Source organism: Dryas octopetala, chromosome 3, assembly GCF_963921425.1.
Source record: "Dryas octopetala chromosome 3, drDryOcto1.1, whole genome shotgun sequence".
Taxonomy (NCBI): domain Eukaryota; kingdom Viridiplantae; phylum Streptophyta; class Magnoliopsida; order Rosales; family Rosaceae; genus Dryas; species Dryas octopetala.
The window spans coordinates 12,461,268-12,476,527 of record NC_141368.1 but is presented as its reverse complement, the minus strand read 5'-3'; the positions used below and the strand labels follow the sequence as shown (position 1 = coordinate 12,476,527).

Below are 15,260 nucleotides of genomic sequence, written 5' to 3'. Positions count from 1 at the left end.
TTAAATTTTTTCTCTTTCTGAGAGTGTGTGTGTTCGGTGAATTCCATTCCCTCACCCTCTCTGCGCTGGAGGCTTCCAGTTATAGCCCGCGAGAATTGAGAGAGAGAGAGAGAGATAGAGAGAGATCAGATGAATCAAGACTCCTGAACTCGCGACTGTGAGCTTTGAATTAGGGTTTGAGAAATTGGGGGGGTTTTATAGCACACACAAAAGTAAACAGAGAGGAACGGTTTGTTTCTAGGGCTTTTGTGTACTAGGGTTTCTCTTGTTTTTGAGGGGTTGATGGTTTGCCTTGTGAATAGGAATTGAATTGATATAAAGTTTGAGTCTTTGGAGTTTTTGGTGTGATGTGAGTGGAGCTGGTTGGGGGGTGGGTTTTCTAAGGTTTTTCAATGGGGAGCACAGGTGAGTCGGACCGGAAACGGCGTCACTTTAGCTCCATATCACCCACGGCTGCTGCTGCTGCTGCTAAAAAGCAGCCCTTTTTGGCCATTTCTGAGGACAAAAAGGTCAGGTCTTTCTTCTTGTATGCTTCTATTTGCATATATGTTTCATTCTTTGTATGAAGTAAATTTTGTTGCTTTGCTTGAATTTTTGGATTATTGGTGTTTGGAACATTGGTTTTTGCTATTTTGCTGAATTAGTTTGCCAAATTATTTGAATAATTCATGCAATATAGTCATTGTTGAAGTATCTATATTACAATTTTGGACCTTATGATCTGCTTTTAGTTTGAGGAGTGTTACTACTTTGTTGAATTAAATGTGTTGATATAGGGATAGGGTGGCTCTTTACAATTTAATGGTCATGCACAACTTTTCAGTCTCTGGTTGTGTGCACTCAAATATTTGTGATAATATTATGCATTTTTCAGTTGTACCTATAGAATTTATGCGTGTTAGCTAGGGATGACAGTTTTAGATGACACAATTTGAGCCCAACAAAATTTGATGAATTATGGTTGACTATTATTGACACAAAATAGAAAATAACATGACCCGTTAACACATAATAAGTAGATTGGGTTAGTGTCAAATGACAAACCTCCTACTAGTATTATATGAGGATTATTTATTTTCATTTAAATTTCTTATCTGGTATTTATTGTATGAATCCTTGTAAATATGAATTTTTTTTCCTTGGTTTTGCTAGTATATGAATTGGGTGTATTTTTATTTATTGTGCATGTGTGAGTGATGAGTTTTTGTTTAGATTATTAGTTTAAGTTAAATGGTTCATGGCATATGTGTGTTGACTCAAACACAACATGATTAATCAATAGGTTGGTTGATACTTGATAGAAAGTCATCTAACATGGGATAGGGAAGAGTTGACTCGTAATTCGACATTAACCCGAAATGACACAGTACAAGCATGCTACCATTGCCATTCCTAATGTTACTCGCATGGTGAAAGATCATGTGTTCCTTAGATATATTAACTTTTGGGAAATTTCTTTTCCTAGTACATTATTCTTTCCTAGTCAAGTTGATTGGGATTTAATATATGATACGGTGGGAGAAAGAAAAGAGAATAAAAGTGATAGATTTTACTGTACTTATTTGGATGTTCAATGAAGGAATGGAGAGAATGATCTTAAATTTAAGACATTTATTTGAATTTCAAATGCCATACAGATCTCAAATTCCCTTCAAATCTCTCCTCTTTTGGAGAGAAGTTAAAAAATGGTCCAAAGAGAAGTTGGTGCTTCTTCTGTCATTTTCTCTTCAATACTCCTCCCAATTAACTATCCAATTGATGGAAGATTTCCTATCCAAACACATTCTAACTGATTTATACTAGAGCACATTGCCTATTTTTTAATCCATGTATGTTGGTTGTGCTTAAACTTGTCTTTTTTGATGTGCAGCTTGACATTGCTGTTCTTCAATACCAAAATCAAAAGCTATTACAGAAGTTAGAGACTCAGAAGGTTGAGTACTCTGCTCTTGACAATAAATTTTCTCAACTGAAGGAGAAACAACAGCCATATGACTCAACATTAACAGTGGTCAATAAGTCTTGGAAAGAGGTCACTGTTTCTCTATTTCCTCTTCTCTATCATTGTGTCTTATTTGGCTTTATGCATATGGTATTGTATATTGCTTGATGGGAAATTGACTCTGTGTTTTGAAAATAGCTGGTTAAAGACTTGGAATCATGTTCCATCAGTTCAAGAGAGTCGAGCTGTCAGAAAGATGCCAAAAGCATGTTTGTCGTGGATGGTGAGGTTCATACTTGTGTTATATGTGGTGTGGTGGCACTCAGTTCTGATGGAAATGCTTAGTTCGTTCTTGGTCTCATGAAGTTTGTGCATGTGTGTGTGCGTGTATATATTGTATATTTAACTTGCTAGTTGGTGTAAAATTACTGAGTTGGCTAGTTAATGGGGGTTTTCATGATTTTTGCATAGGAACTTCATTTTTAAATTAGTGATTGAGTTGTTGATTATTGTTCTTCTCTGTTTCTTTTATCTGGAATTGTGAACATGTCTTTCATCCTGCTATCCAAATATGTTGTATTATGTTTTAAATGGTGGTTCATCTATGGTTAAAAGAAAGTCAAATGAATGCTCTAGGTTGAGATGATTTTTATACACACCGTCAGTTTTATTTTAAAGAATTAGGTGGTCTTATTAGCACAAGTATTGTTTCCTCATAGTCCCCTGATCGCTCTCTTCTAGTTTTCAATTCTTTACCATGATATTCTTCTTCATTTATATGTTGGGAATTAAAAGATGTTGAAAAGTAAATGTCTTTATGGGGGGCTGTGGCAGAAACATCACTACTATGATTATTCAAACATACTTGCTGCTAAGTCTGCCTTGTATTGTTTGTCAGATGGGGCTCAATCTACAGTGCAGGATGCTTTTCTAAACCGCCTTGCACAAGCAGGGGCAACTGAAAGTTCATGCACATATAATATTTCTAATCAGATTGAAGAAGATAGAGGAACTACCTTTGAAAAGACTCAGAATATTTTACGCAATATAGTAGCTGCAATTGACAACGTATGGTCTGTGAAGGATGCATTGCATGATACATTGTTAAGAGAGCTTCCAGAAGATGGTGAGAGTTTGGCAGGGTAGATGTGTTTTATGTATAATATGTTGTGAGCCTGTTCCTTTCAAATTTACCTCTCAAATTTTCTGTATACTGCTCCTTCTGGTAGGTTTGTGCATGCAGAAGACATCCAATGATTTAAAAACGGAAGTTAAGAACTTGAGATTGGCATTTAGCGAGATCTTTTTTAAGCACAGAGTGCTGGCTAGGGAACTGCAGAGCCACCGAGACATTCATGCAAAGAATAAAGCTGAGATTAAACGTTTAAAAGGTAAAATTATTACATCTATTTTACAATCTAATATTTATTAGTTTATATGTGAACAATGTGGAAGTTTATCATTTATTTTGTTGTGCCTGACCCTACAAGCAAGAAAAAATTGTTGGTTTTACTTTTTCATTGAGTTGAAATATGGTATCATTTGATTAAGGTTCAAAACTTAATTAACAGATTAGGAGTTTGCTTTGTTTTTATTCGGTGTGGCTGTGCAAGGTTAAGGATCTCCTTGCTTCTATCCAATTAAAGTAATGAGCTTAATGCATAACCTTCTCTGTGGGAAGGAAGATTTGGGGGTTGGTGTAGTGCCATCAACTGTCTGAGCAAAATTACTTCGGCATTACTGCATGTAAGCAATATTTGTATATGTGTACTCGTAAGTACACATGTAAGCATGTACACAGCCATGTGTGCGTATGCATGTTAGTGCATGTGTTTAGATGGACATATGCATGCGTGTTACACTTATTCTGGTGTGAGTGAATGAGAATTGGATATGCAGATAGAGGAATCATCAAATAACAATTGTGTCTCTAGCATTTCACACAAAATGACATTATTATATTTCAAGTTTACAATTTAGTCATTAGAATCTGACGGTTTACTTGTTAATGAACAATGCATTTAATGAGTTGAATCATGCAGTGGAATGTACGCTATAATGATGCTTTCAGTAATAAATATGAGCACTTCATTCATTCATTTGACTTAAATAATGATGTTGAAGATGCTTTTCTTCGAACTCTGTCTTACTATTTCTTTGAATTGCAAAATCTGAAAAATTTGAAATTAACTTGTCTTTGAAAATCAAGTTTTAGATTCTTTAAAATAATTTGTCCTTTTGTATTCTATTGCACTTCACCTGACCTTTAAAAAGAAGGAAGGGAAGAATTGTTGTAATGGTTTGATAGGTCGCTGAATGTTCTGAAAGTTTGATATGGTTTAAATTTTGAAGGGGAGTTGGAAAGTACAGTTGGTGAATTAGAAGAGAGTAATTGTCAACTTGCAACTCTTAAAGCAGAGAGAGATGCTGCAAAAGGGGCAGTTTTCCCTGTTTTAAATTTTGGGAACAAGCATCTTGATAGGGCCAGAGATAAGCAAAAAGATCTTCAAGATATGGAGTCTACTCTCAAGGAGCTAATGGTATTATGCTGACTCTTCTCTCTTTGGTTCGCTTCTGAAAACTTATTTTACTGAATGGGGTAATCACACCAATTGATTTGAGCTTTGCAGGACCAAGCTTCTTGTCGACTAATGGAAATAAAAGGCCTTCATGAAGAAAGGATAAAAATATTACAGCAGTTATCTAGTTTGCAGGTTAATTTACTGTATAACTATTGATGTTTCAATATAAATGCTAGTTCAGCTTTACTTTTCCCCTGCAATTTTGAGTTCTTATCAAGTCCTATGAGTAAAATTGGAATATTTCGTTGGCAGAACATGTTGAAGAATGTGAAGTGTATTTCCTCCTCCCAAGCCTATCTCTTGGTGAGAGATCAAATAGAAAAGTCAAAATCAGAAGTGTCTGAGTATCAGGCCTTATTTGAGAAACTACAGGTTGTAACTGGTCGGTAGTTTCATTTATGCCTTTATCTGTAATTTTCTTAAAAGTGTTGTTTCATGGTGCTAACTGTATCTTGTTCCTTGGAATCATTAGGTTGAGAAGGATAATCTTGTGTGGAGGGAGAGGGAAATGAATGTTAAAAATGACATAGTAGATGTTTTTCGAAGATCTTCTGCAGTTGTTGATTCTAGAATTGCTGTTCTGGGTATAGAAATACAGAAGCATATTCAGGAAAGAAAAAATATTGAAACAAAGCTGGAAGAGGCATCAAGTGAACCAGGTTATATGATGTTTTTATTTAATTGTGGAATTCTTGCTGCCTTTTTTACAGTTATCATGCTGAAGTTATGCTCTGTATTTCAGGAAGAAAAGAAATCATTGAAGAATTTAAGGCCTTGGTTTCTTCATTTCCTGAGGAAATGGGTACTATGCAAGGTCAATTACGGAAATACAAAGAGGCTGCTTCTGATTTTCATTCTTTGCAGGCTGATGTGCAGTCTCTTTCCAGCATTCTTGATAGGAAGGTGGGTATTTCTGTTATGCAGTGAAATTTTCCAATGCATTGAAAGAGGTTAAACTGTTTTCTTTCCAAACAGGTGAAAGAGTGTGAGACTTTAGCTGCCAGATCCACAGATCAACATGCTGAGATACATAAGTTGAAGACTGTGGTATGTGTCTCTTCTTCTTGTTACTGAATCTTTGTTGCAGACTGAATTTGTGGAGGTGTTGAATTTGCGAGCTTGTCTTTTTAACTCCGAAGTTTTGTATAAGTTTATTTGCGTAGAGGTACCACTTTTAAGTAGCCTAAATTATTGGGATAGAAATAAAAAAAAGTCAACTCTGAGCAGGCGTGTTTGATCTGTCCATATGTTGATTTATTATGTTTTTGACTAATATGATATGTGGATTTATTTTGTTTCATTTGAAATGCTGAAGTTCTGTTGAAGGCTTTCATTGATGTGTGGATTTGTCATGTCCACTCATATTGAGATCAACTCAATTTTGAAAGTTGACTGGATTTCCATGGAAATCTCAAGCAATCAACTTCAATATATTTGTTGGTTTTTAGTGTTATTTGTATTATAGAGATGGGGAACTAGTCTTCACTATAGCTATATTGCCACCCTTTGGGACAAAGGGTAGCAACTGTAGGAAACTATTTCATGAAGTTCTCCTATCCAAAGAGAAAAGAGATATAAATATAGTCTTTCTCTAGAGCGGACACCCGTTTTTTTTTTTTTTTTTTTTTTTTTTTTTTTTTTTTCACGGATTTACACTGCCGAGCTCTCGGCAAGCCACCGAGAACTCGGCAAGCTCTTGGTAGTGCAAATCCGTGAAATTTTTTTGCGGATATGTCCGCACCTGAGAAAATCGTATATATATATATATATATGCACACATATGATTTTAATCCCCTGCTACCCATTGAGTAGGAAATCCATCCTCACTAACCGTTTGGATCAAAATCCAATGACTTGTAATTGTAAGTATGAATTTTTGTGGCAAATAGTGAATGGAAGATTGTGACTACATACGTATGGTTAGTTTGTTAAGTTCCTAATGTTCGTCTTTTTTATTTTTTATTTTTTTATTTTGTATAATATTTTTTTAAATTGAGGTGGTTGCCTTTATCTTGTGCAGGGGTATGATCCTATACTTGCTTTCTTAATTGTTTTTCCTTTACGTGCATTGGACATGCATATGTGCATTTTAGACAACTACACTCATGTAATCAAGTTGCATCTATGGATATAATATTAGTGGCTCTTTGATTATAAAAGGGCTTCCTTTACTTGTTTCTCACTTGTATGATTTGTTTAGCTTCCTTAAGTTTTCCCTCGCCCTCCTTATTTGGTGCAGGTCCAAGATTTGAAGGAGAGTAAATCAGAGTTAAAGCTAATTTCGGATATGTATAGAAACGAATTGACTGATTCAAGGTTAGGGCGCCTTTACAAGATTAGTTTTGGGTGATTTAGTTACCCACAGCTTTCATTTGATATGCTTTGCAAAGAATGACTTAAATTGTATATCCAGTGACTTATTCGGAGGCTTTGAAAAATGTTTTGCATTTACTGATATTAAATTGTTTCAATTCAGTGCAAGTTTTGTAAAGGGTGCAGTTGGGTTTCCCATTATTATTCACAAGTGAATTTTTAAGATCTTATATTCTCTGTTTAACCAGTTACATAATGCTGAGTTTAGTTCAACAATTTCTTGACTCATAACTGTGATTATTGATTTCCATAAATTAATGTGATTTTTCTAATTCGGCTAATTTACTTGTCATTGTTGGTTTGATTGTGTAAGGGTAACATTGATGTGTGGAGTTTATCTACTTGCAGGAATGTCTTGGAAGCTAGAGATTTGGAATGCAAGGCATGGGCTCATGTTGAAAGTTTGAAGTCCTCTCTTGATGAGCACAACTTTGAATTACGAGTTAAGACAGCAATTGAAGCTGAGGCCATTTCTCAACAAAGGCTAGCTGCTGCAGAAGCTGAGACTGCTGATCTGAGACAGAAGTTCGAAGCTTCCAAAAGGTTATACTCTACTTTGGTGATGCTGGTTAAAACTGTTTTCTTTCTTTTTCCTTTTTAAATTTTATTATAGGGAACAGAACCAATTTATTAAGAATGAGTGAAAACATAGTGAACCAGTGGTCCACCTAACGAAGACTCATACAAGAACTTTAAAGTTTGAAATACACATAACCCTCTAACAAAGCGACAACCATAGACAGCCAAATGCAGGCCAAAGAACACCTGAGGAGCCTAAGAAACTGCTGATTCCCAGTTCACATCCAACAAGAAAGGGCGGTCATTAAACTCATTAGAAACTGCCGTCCACAATGACACCTAAAAACTAACCCAGTCCCATTCAAATCCACCCACTTCACAATGGATCCCGCTCCTCTGCCTTAATAGCATGTGCATTTTAAAAAATCTGGACTGCTCAATTCATCTAATGGCTGTCACTAGTCCACATCAGCATAAGCATTTAGTCTCCAAACCCACCGTTTTGTAACTTAATACAAAGTCGCTTGTTTCCTCCATTCACGTTATTTCTCTTCTTGAGTTCTCTGTCTTCCTCTCTCCAACAAAAAAAGAGGTTTTCTCTGCTCTCACATGTGTGCAAATGATTTGAGCAATTGATTCTTTTCATACTAATATATTTTTGTTCTCTTCTCAATTTCATATCTTGCCTAAATCAGACTCCGAAACCATCACCTGCATGGAAAAGAAAATTGAAAGGGATACCTAGTGATGCGTTTTGTCTGCAACTCATCTTAGATATTAGCCCCTAGAGAAAGACCAAAGAAACTCAGCACTTTGGTCTCTACAGCTTCTCTCTTAAGAAACACAAAAAGAACCATCAATATCTTCGTTTTGCCGCTAGCTAGTTTTGCTTTAATTGAATCTAATTTGAAAGACAGTAACACACAAATAGAGATTGAAATTTAGAAAAGAAGAGGTCATTTTGTGGTTGCAGGGGTGAGGGGGAATTGAGGATGTCATGTGAGAGATAAGATAGAGAGGAGCTGGTTTGAGATGAGAGAAGATGGTAACGGCTTTACAGTCAGTTTTTAAGAAAAGAAACCCAAAGCTTTATGTGGCATATTCTAAGCCCTCAGAAAGATCTGATGGCCTAGAATTTGAAAAAGGCTGATAACAGCACATTCAGTAAAGGCAGAGGAGCGGGATCCCTTCACAATTATCCAAAAAACTCTTGCTATTCCTTTTTAGCCAAACCACTCAAAGCATTGCCATTTACACCAGTCCCTTATAGCTTTTTGTTTTCCTCTACTTAAAAGCACAATATTTCTCAATGAATAGTGATGCACATGCATGGGTAATTACCCAACTTCACTCTTTCTCCCTGGAAAAACTTGTACAGCAACTTCAAGCAATGGGGGTACTTGAGGAAACTGTGATCAATCCTTTTGGTTGTCTCTTTGCCCATGATACACTAATCAAGATTTAAGCTGATAAGACATTTGGTCTTTATCTTTTGGATAACATCACAAATATTTACTTTCTCATGAACAATAATCCAATTTAGTAATTGCTGCTATGAGGTTACTTTAGCTTTCCAAAAGTTACCTGATGAGTCAAGCTGCTATGATCTTCTATCTCATATGGATGGGAACAAAGTGGCATTTTCAATCAAAGAAAGAAGAGAATAAAAGTGAAATGGTTGGTAATTTATTTGTTTGTTCTTAATATTTTTAATAAAGTATTCGTTTCTTAAAAATAAAGTTCAGTCAAGTTTATACCAAAATTAAAATTGAAATTTAAGTTTATAAGCTGGCTATGGATGCATTTTAAGACAATGAGAGCCTATAAAAGCAAGGAAAGATTCTTACAATGGATGCATTTTGTGACAATGAGAGCCTACAAATAAATTGGACAGCTGGGCAGCTGTGTTTGGAAAGATTCTTACAACTGGAAGTGTGTGTGGCACTGTGGTGGCATAAATAAATCACTGTTGGTTAGCATTGTGTGATAATAGCTAGGAGACAGTTTACCATCTTTTGTTCGGCTGATAGTGCTCTTTGGGATTTATTGGTGATGATTTGAGCAGTTGTAATGTTAGCATGTTGCAGAGAGGTTAAAAGTGGAGTGATGTAGTTCTTTTTTGCTGAATGTTGTGTCTTTGGCATGAGAGAAGTTCTAGGATGTGTAAATGGATTGTAATTACGGAGAAAACATAAGCTTTTGTTCTTCTGGTTGCTTTTGACTGGATGACTGTGCGCAGCTTCTTTTCATTTTCTTCTTTCTATGAGTTTTGGATTAATAAAATAGGATCGAGTCCCTCTAGGTTTTATTTTATATTTTTTAAAATTTTCTTGATAATTATTTTCACTATGGAATCTCTGAGGTAAAGTAGAGAGTTGGTAAATACTAAAGGGTTTACTTTGAAGCCCAATACTATATTTTGAGTCTTCGAATAATTTTCTATAAGTTAATTAAGCCTTTATATAAAAGAATGATTGGCTCCGGCTACTCATAATAGGATGGGACAATTTTATGCTGGCTGTCAGCCTTCTCCGACTCTCCTTTATCTGGCCTTGAAGCCAGCTTGTTAAAATGTAAAACACTAAGCACGACACAGGTGGCGTTATAAATTATCTTTAGTTCTTTATGTTGACTTATAGACAGTTCTTAGCTGTTCTTTATTGTACATGATTATTGCATAAATGAATTCTTTTTAAGATCTTTTTTCTTTTTCTTTCCTCGGTATTTCAGGGATATTTTGAGACTTTCTGATGTTCTGAAATCCAAAAATGAAGAGAATGAGGCATACTTATCTGAAATTGAGGTTAGTTCCCTATAGCATATTTGGACTACATCTTTCATTTGTAGTCATTGGGTAGTTCTAACATTTTAGTTTGATTTTTCTTCAGACTATTGGACAAGCATATGATGATATGCAGACTCAAAACCAACATTTACTGCAGCAAATTACTGAGAGAGATGACTATAACATTAAGGTGATTGGTCTAACTTGCTTGTGTGTTTTTTGTTTAATTTATTATTATATAATTTTAGGCTGTGCCAAGGGTTTGTGGTTAAGGTGAAAACATAAGCTTTTGTTCTTCTGGTTGCTTTTGACTGGATGAATGGCGTAAATAAATAGAACCTATTTATTTATTATATAAATTTTTTTTTTATTTTTTTTTTTATTTTTGGCTGAAATATAGAGATAAATTCAAAATTTTGACAGAAAAACTAATTAATGGTTCGGACTATATATTTAACAAATAGGACTCAGGCTTAAACCTCTACAATCACAAAACAAGGAATTATTTTCAAAGCAAAGACACTTGATTTGAATTGGCTGCTTCTCAAGAAATGTGATCGTCCAGTATAAAAGAAAAGAATTATGATCAGCTTGACCAATTCACTGTTGAACTGGCCGGTATACTGTTTCATTGCAGAAACAGGTTTTAAGGCTAAACCAAACTGGGAGGGCAGCTAGATCCCAGTTAACCCAGTTGGACCAGTCAGTCTGAGTCCAGTTTTCTAAACAGTGTTCTTTTCATTTTTCCTTTTGTTTATTCTTGTACGGTTCTACCTTATTCGAACTTGTTTATTTGTATTTAAGTTATATTTGAGGTATAATTGGCAACCTTTGAAAAGGCAAGGTATGCATGGAACAAAGGGTTGCTAGTATTTTTCCTGTACCTGAACTGCATGCATTGGTTCACATATGGTATTCTAAATTGTTGGATGGGTATATGTGTTTTACTATTTGATTTTAATTTCTGGCTCTCGTTTTTCAGCTTGTTTTAGAGGGTGTGAGGGCAAGGCAGATGCAGAATTCTTTACTCATGGAAAAGCGAAAAATGGAGAGGGAGATTCAACAAGGCAATGCATCTCTTAATTTCTATGACATGAAAGCTGCTCGTATCGAAGATCAGGTACTTCTGAACCTCATGTAATACCTGAAATAAATTCATATGGAGATTACCAATACTGATTGCTTGATACTTGATTTACAGTTGAAAATGTTCTCAGATCAGATTCAGAATCTAGAAGAAGATAAGTTTCAATGTTCAGTTACATTGGAAAATACTCAAAAGAGATTGTTGGATGTTAGAAGGTCATCTCAGCAAGCATGGGAAGCTCTAGAAAAATCACAATCTAAAGTTGACAGAAATCGAATGACTCTGTCTGAGCTGCAGATAGAACTAGAGAGGGAAAGGTATAGAGAAAGCTGTGCTATTATCCTTCCAATCTTTATAGAGTAGTGGCATGAACTCATCCGTTGTTTTTATTAGGTTTAAAAAGAAAAGAATGGAGGAAGAATTGGAAGTCCTAAAAAGAAAGGCTTCACGACTTCGAGCACAGACAGAGGGTTCATCAATTGTTGAAAAGCTTCAACAGGAACTTGGAGAGTATCGGGAGATACTCAAGTGTGATGTCTGCCTAGACAGGACAAAGCAGGTATTTGTCGAATCAACTTTTGGTTTTTATTGCCTGTGTTCCATATTTCATATCTTGTCAGAGGTGAAAATGATCCAAATTCGGATCTTAGTCATGTAAATGTGGACCAACATGGAAAATGTGTGGGTCTGACTTTGATTCTATGAAGTATAGTAACGTTATATAATGTGACATCAATTTGCAAATTTAGGAAACAAATAATGATGAAGAGCACCAAAAGATACATGAAGCATAAAAAAATGTGGATTTAATTTTGAACTAAGTTCTGAACTTCTTAAGAATAGAACAATAGAGTATTATATTACTAGGTTGAAAGGTTTGTTGGTTGACTACTATTTAATTTGTAATTTGAGGGAGTGAGGAGGTAGACAGTGGTGAAATAGGTTGGTTGTAACTTTGTGATTCCAGCCCTTTTAAGCGTATCTGAGAAGAAAAACAGAATGGTGCAAGGGTTGCTGCACTGGAAACTTAGGGGTCCCATTATGGGTGTTGTAGGTAATCACGTTGATTTTACTCTTTCATTTTGTTGGGGTTTATGGAGGAGGTATGGGATTGTAAAATAGGTACTCGACTCTGGTTCCTTAAAAGAAAATCATAACATTATGAGTAGGGGAGGTAGGCAGTGGTAAAATAGGTGTGTTCGGAACTTCGTGATTTCAGCCTCATCATGTGTACCTGAGAAGCAAAACAGGTTGGTGCAAGTGTTACTCCATTGGAAACTGATGGGTCCCGTTATCGGTGGTGTATGAAAATCATGTTTATTTTACTCTTTCATTTTGTTGGGGGTAAGGAGGAAGTAGGGGATTTTAAAATAGGTATTCGTCTCCTCTTTAGAAGAAATCATAACTTTATCAGTGGGGTCCACTGCATCTGATTCTCACAATATGGTTGCCCTTAATAATTTACTGGACTTAGTTAGAGTGGCTAGGTTCTAAAGTCTCTGAATTGGGAAAATCTGAAGTTCCATTTCCAGGATTATTCTTGCAGTATACTTATTTGAGGTTGTTTGTTGTGAGGGCTAAATCTTGTTTGCTTGACAAAAAATAAAATCAAAAATCTTGTTTGTTTGTTTGTGATTCTAGCTTTCCTCTGCATACTTCAGGGTTAGTTTGAGGTTACTAAACAGGTCCTGGAAAAACTAACATTCTAGAATACCTCCCCTTCTGGGACAAATAGTCACTAATCCAAGAATTTTTATCCCCTGCAATAGGAAATAGAGAGGGTAACGAAATTCACAAAGCTTCCTCCCCAGACCACCGTCGCTACACCACATCTGACCAGAACTTCTCTTGGGTTCCTAATCCAACCTTAAACCTCACTTCAAGTCATCCATTGTAGGCTTCTATAGACCTAAACCATGACTCTTCCTAACCTCCTTACCTCTCCACCCATAGCCAACTGTACTTTCACTACACCACATCGGTTGCAGGTTCTCTTCCTCCACTATAACTTCCGCACTTTCACAAAGCTTCCTCCCCAGACCACCGTCGCTACACCACATCTGACCAGAACTTCTCTTGGGTTCCTAATCCAACCTTAAACCTCACTTCAAGTCATCCATTGTAGGCTTCTATAGACCTAAACCATGACTCTTCCTAACCTCCTTACCTCTCCACCCATAGCCAACTGTACTTTCACTACACCACATTGGTTGCAGGTTCTCTTCCTCCACTATAACTTCCGTAGCCATTGTTAAGCTTGATTGGCATGAACCAATGGGGCCTGATGCCTAGACCCCTGAGCTCCATACGGAAGCAGACTTTTCCCCACTCCACAAGCTGGAACTTAAAATTCTTCTCCCAACCAGTTCATCTTTAACTCCAACTAATCTCTTTAAATTGATACCTATGAGCCCTAATTCTGCCATTTTATATTGTTTTCTCTTCTTTGAAGAATTATTATATACTTTTTTATTTACTAACTTAAAAATCTTTTATTTCCTTAGTGGCCATCCACAACCTGTTTTCTTTGGTTGCACCTCTGGACTTCCAAAATTATTTCCACTTATAAATTTCAATTTGTTTATTTCTGAAAAATGGAAGGTCCACATGTATGTGATTAATTGTTTATTGTAGCAAAACGTTGGAAGTGCTGGAAATAGGGATGTTTGCCAGATGTGGACCTTCCAAAACAGTCTGTGTGAATTAAAAAATATATATACTATATATAAAACCACCATCAATATGTTGCCAGATGGAAACATATACTATTTTGACGGAAATGATCTCTTGCCCATTGTTTATGTGAAGGAATCAGCAAATGGTTGAAAATTGGATATATTACATGAGAATATACAGAGCAGAATAAAAATGGAATTAGGCCTTATTTCATGTTACTATTGTCTTGGTCGTCATAATCATCATTAGCATTGTCATCATTATTATTTTGGTGATACTTAGTTTCTTTCCTTTTTGTTTTCGTAATGCCAGGTTGTTATTACAAAATGTTATCACTTGTTTTGCAACCCCTGCGTGCAAAAAGTAGTTGAAAGTCGCCAGAGGAAGTGCCCAAGGTGTTCCATGAGTTTTGGGCCTAATGATGTAAAATCTGTATACATCTAAGGGAGACAGAGGAAGCTTTTTCGAGACCTGCATCGTGCATGTGAACCAGTCAGTGCATATGATCCCAGACTTGAATTATGAATTCCTGCTGGTTAACACACATTGTTATATTAGTGAAATTGTTGGGAACATTTGCAGCCTTGGTTAGGAGCAGCTCCCCCTTTCCCCATCAATCAGTGCAAATGATATTAGTGTTTTTGGTTTTGCTTCTAGGTTGTTAATTTAACTCAGTTTTTTAGTGCTTTATAAATTTTCCTCCTTTTAACCTTCTTGGAGCCCTGGAATCTTTTAATCTATCATTTGCAGATAATCCGAATTGATCCATTCCATTCGTATTCCCAGAGGCGATGCAGTCCTGCGTGATCATCTGGAGAATAAATATCTTATGTTGGTAAGTCTAAAAGTGGAGCTCTCTTTTGCACTTGTAGTCTTACAATGTCTATTTGTGAGGGTTTTGTTTCTGCCGGAATTGGATGAAGCAGTATCTCAACTTTTGGCTCTACCGATTTAGATGTTTAGTGGAGATTTTCAACTAGTGTTTTTTCTTGTATAGTCTGTCCTTTTTTGATAACAGTTTGTATGTTAATAGCTCCTGTCAAGATGTTTTAGTGCGCAACATTTCTGTAAATGTAACAAGATAGATCTTCATTCATTTATTATAAATGCAAGGATGGTCTCATTTTTGTTCCCCTATCTGTTGTAAATATTATTTTTGTACTCTTTCTTCTTAGATGTTGAGATCTAATCATCTAAATTTTGCATTCTGCGTACCAATTTTCATTCTGATCATTCTAACTTCTTTCTCGCGCAAAAGGAAGAAAAAAAGGGTAAGCCATAGCTACTCACCCAGCA

The 15,260-nt window shown here is 35.9% G+C and overlaps 1 protein-coding gene across 1 annotated transcript; it reads left to right on the top strand.

The window, feature by feature from the left end:
• Positions 1-15,097, top strand: HUB1 (histone mono-ubiquitination 1). The gene is made up of 19 exons (XM_086237144.1): positions 1-509; positions 1,871-2,032; positions 2,141-2,225; positions 2,841-3,068; positions 3,172-3,333; positions 4,295-4,482; positions 4,573-4,656; positions 4,777-4,896; positions 4,997-5,183; positions 5,267-5,427; positions 5,500-5,571; positions 6,764-6,840; positions 7,246-7,440; positions 10,147-10,219; positions 10,305-10,391; positions 11,184-11,321; positions 11,403-11,605; positions 11,682-11,847; positions 14,277-15,097. The coding sequence occupies exons 1-19, from the start codon at positions 393-395 to the stop codon at positions 14,406-14,408; spliced, it is 2,637 nt and encodes an 878-aa protein (XP_086093270.1). The 5' UTR covers positions 1-392; the 3' UTR covers positions 14,409-15,097.
• The last annotated feature ends 163 nt before the right edge of the window (positions 15,098-15,260 follow it).

What these genes read in the sequence shown, in the direction of transcription:
- HUB1 (XM_086237144.1), top strand. Translation starts at nt 393, where the DNA reads ATGGGGAGCACAGGTGAGTCGGACCGGAAACGGCGTCACTTTAGCTCC. An exon ending in AGCAGTTATCTAGTTTGCAG is followed by an intron (nt 4,657 to 4,776) that starts GTTAATTTACTG and finishes TTTCGTTGGCAG; the next exon opens with AACATGTTGAAGAATGTGAA. An exon ending in CCTTATTTGAGAAACTACAG is followed by an intron (nt 4,897 to 4,996) that starts GTTGTAACTGGT and finishes TGGAATCATTAG; the next exon opens with GTTGAGAAGGATAATCTTGT.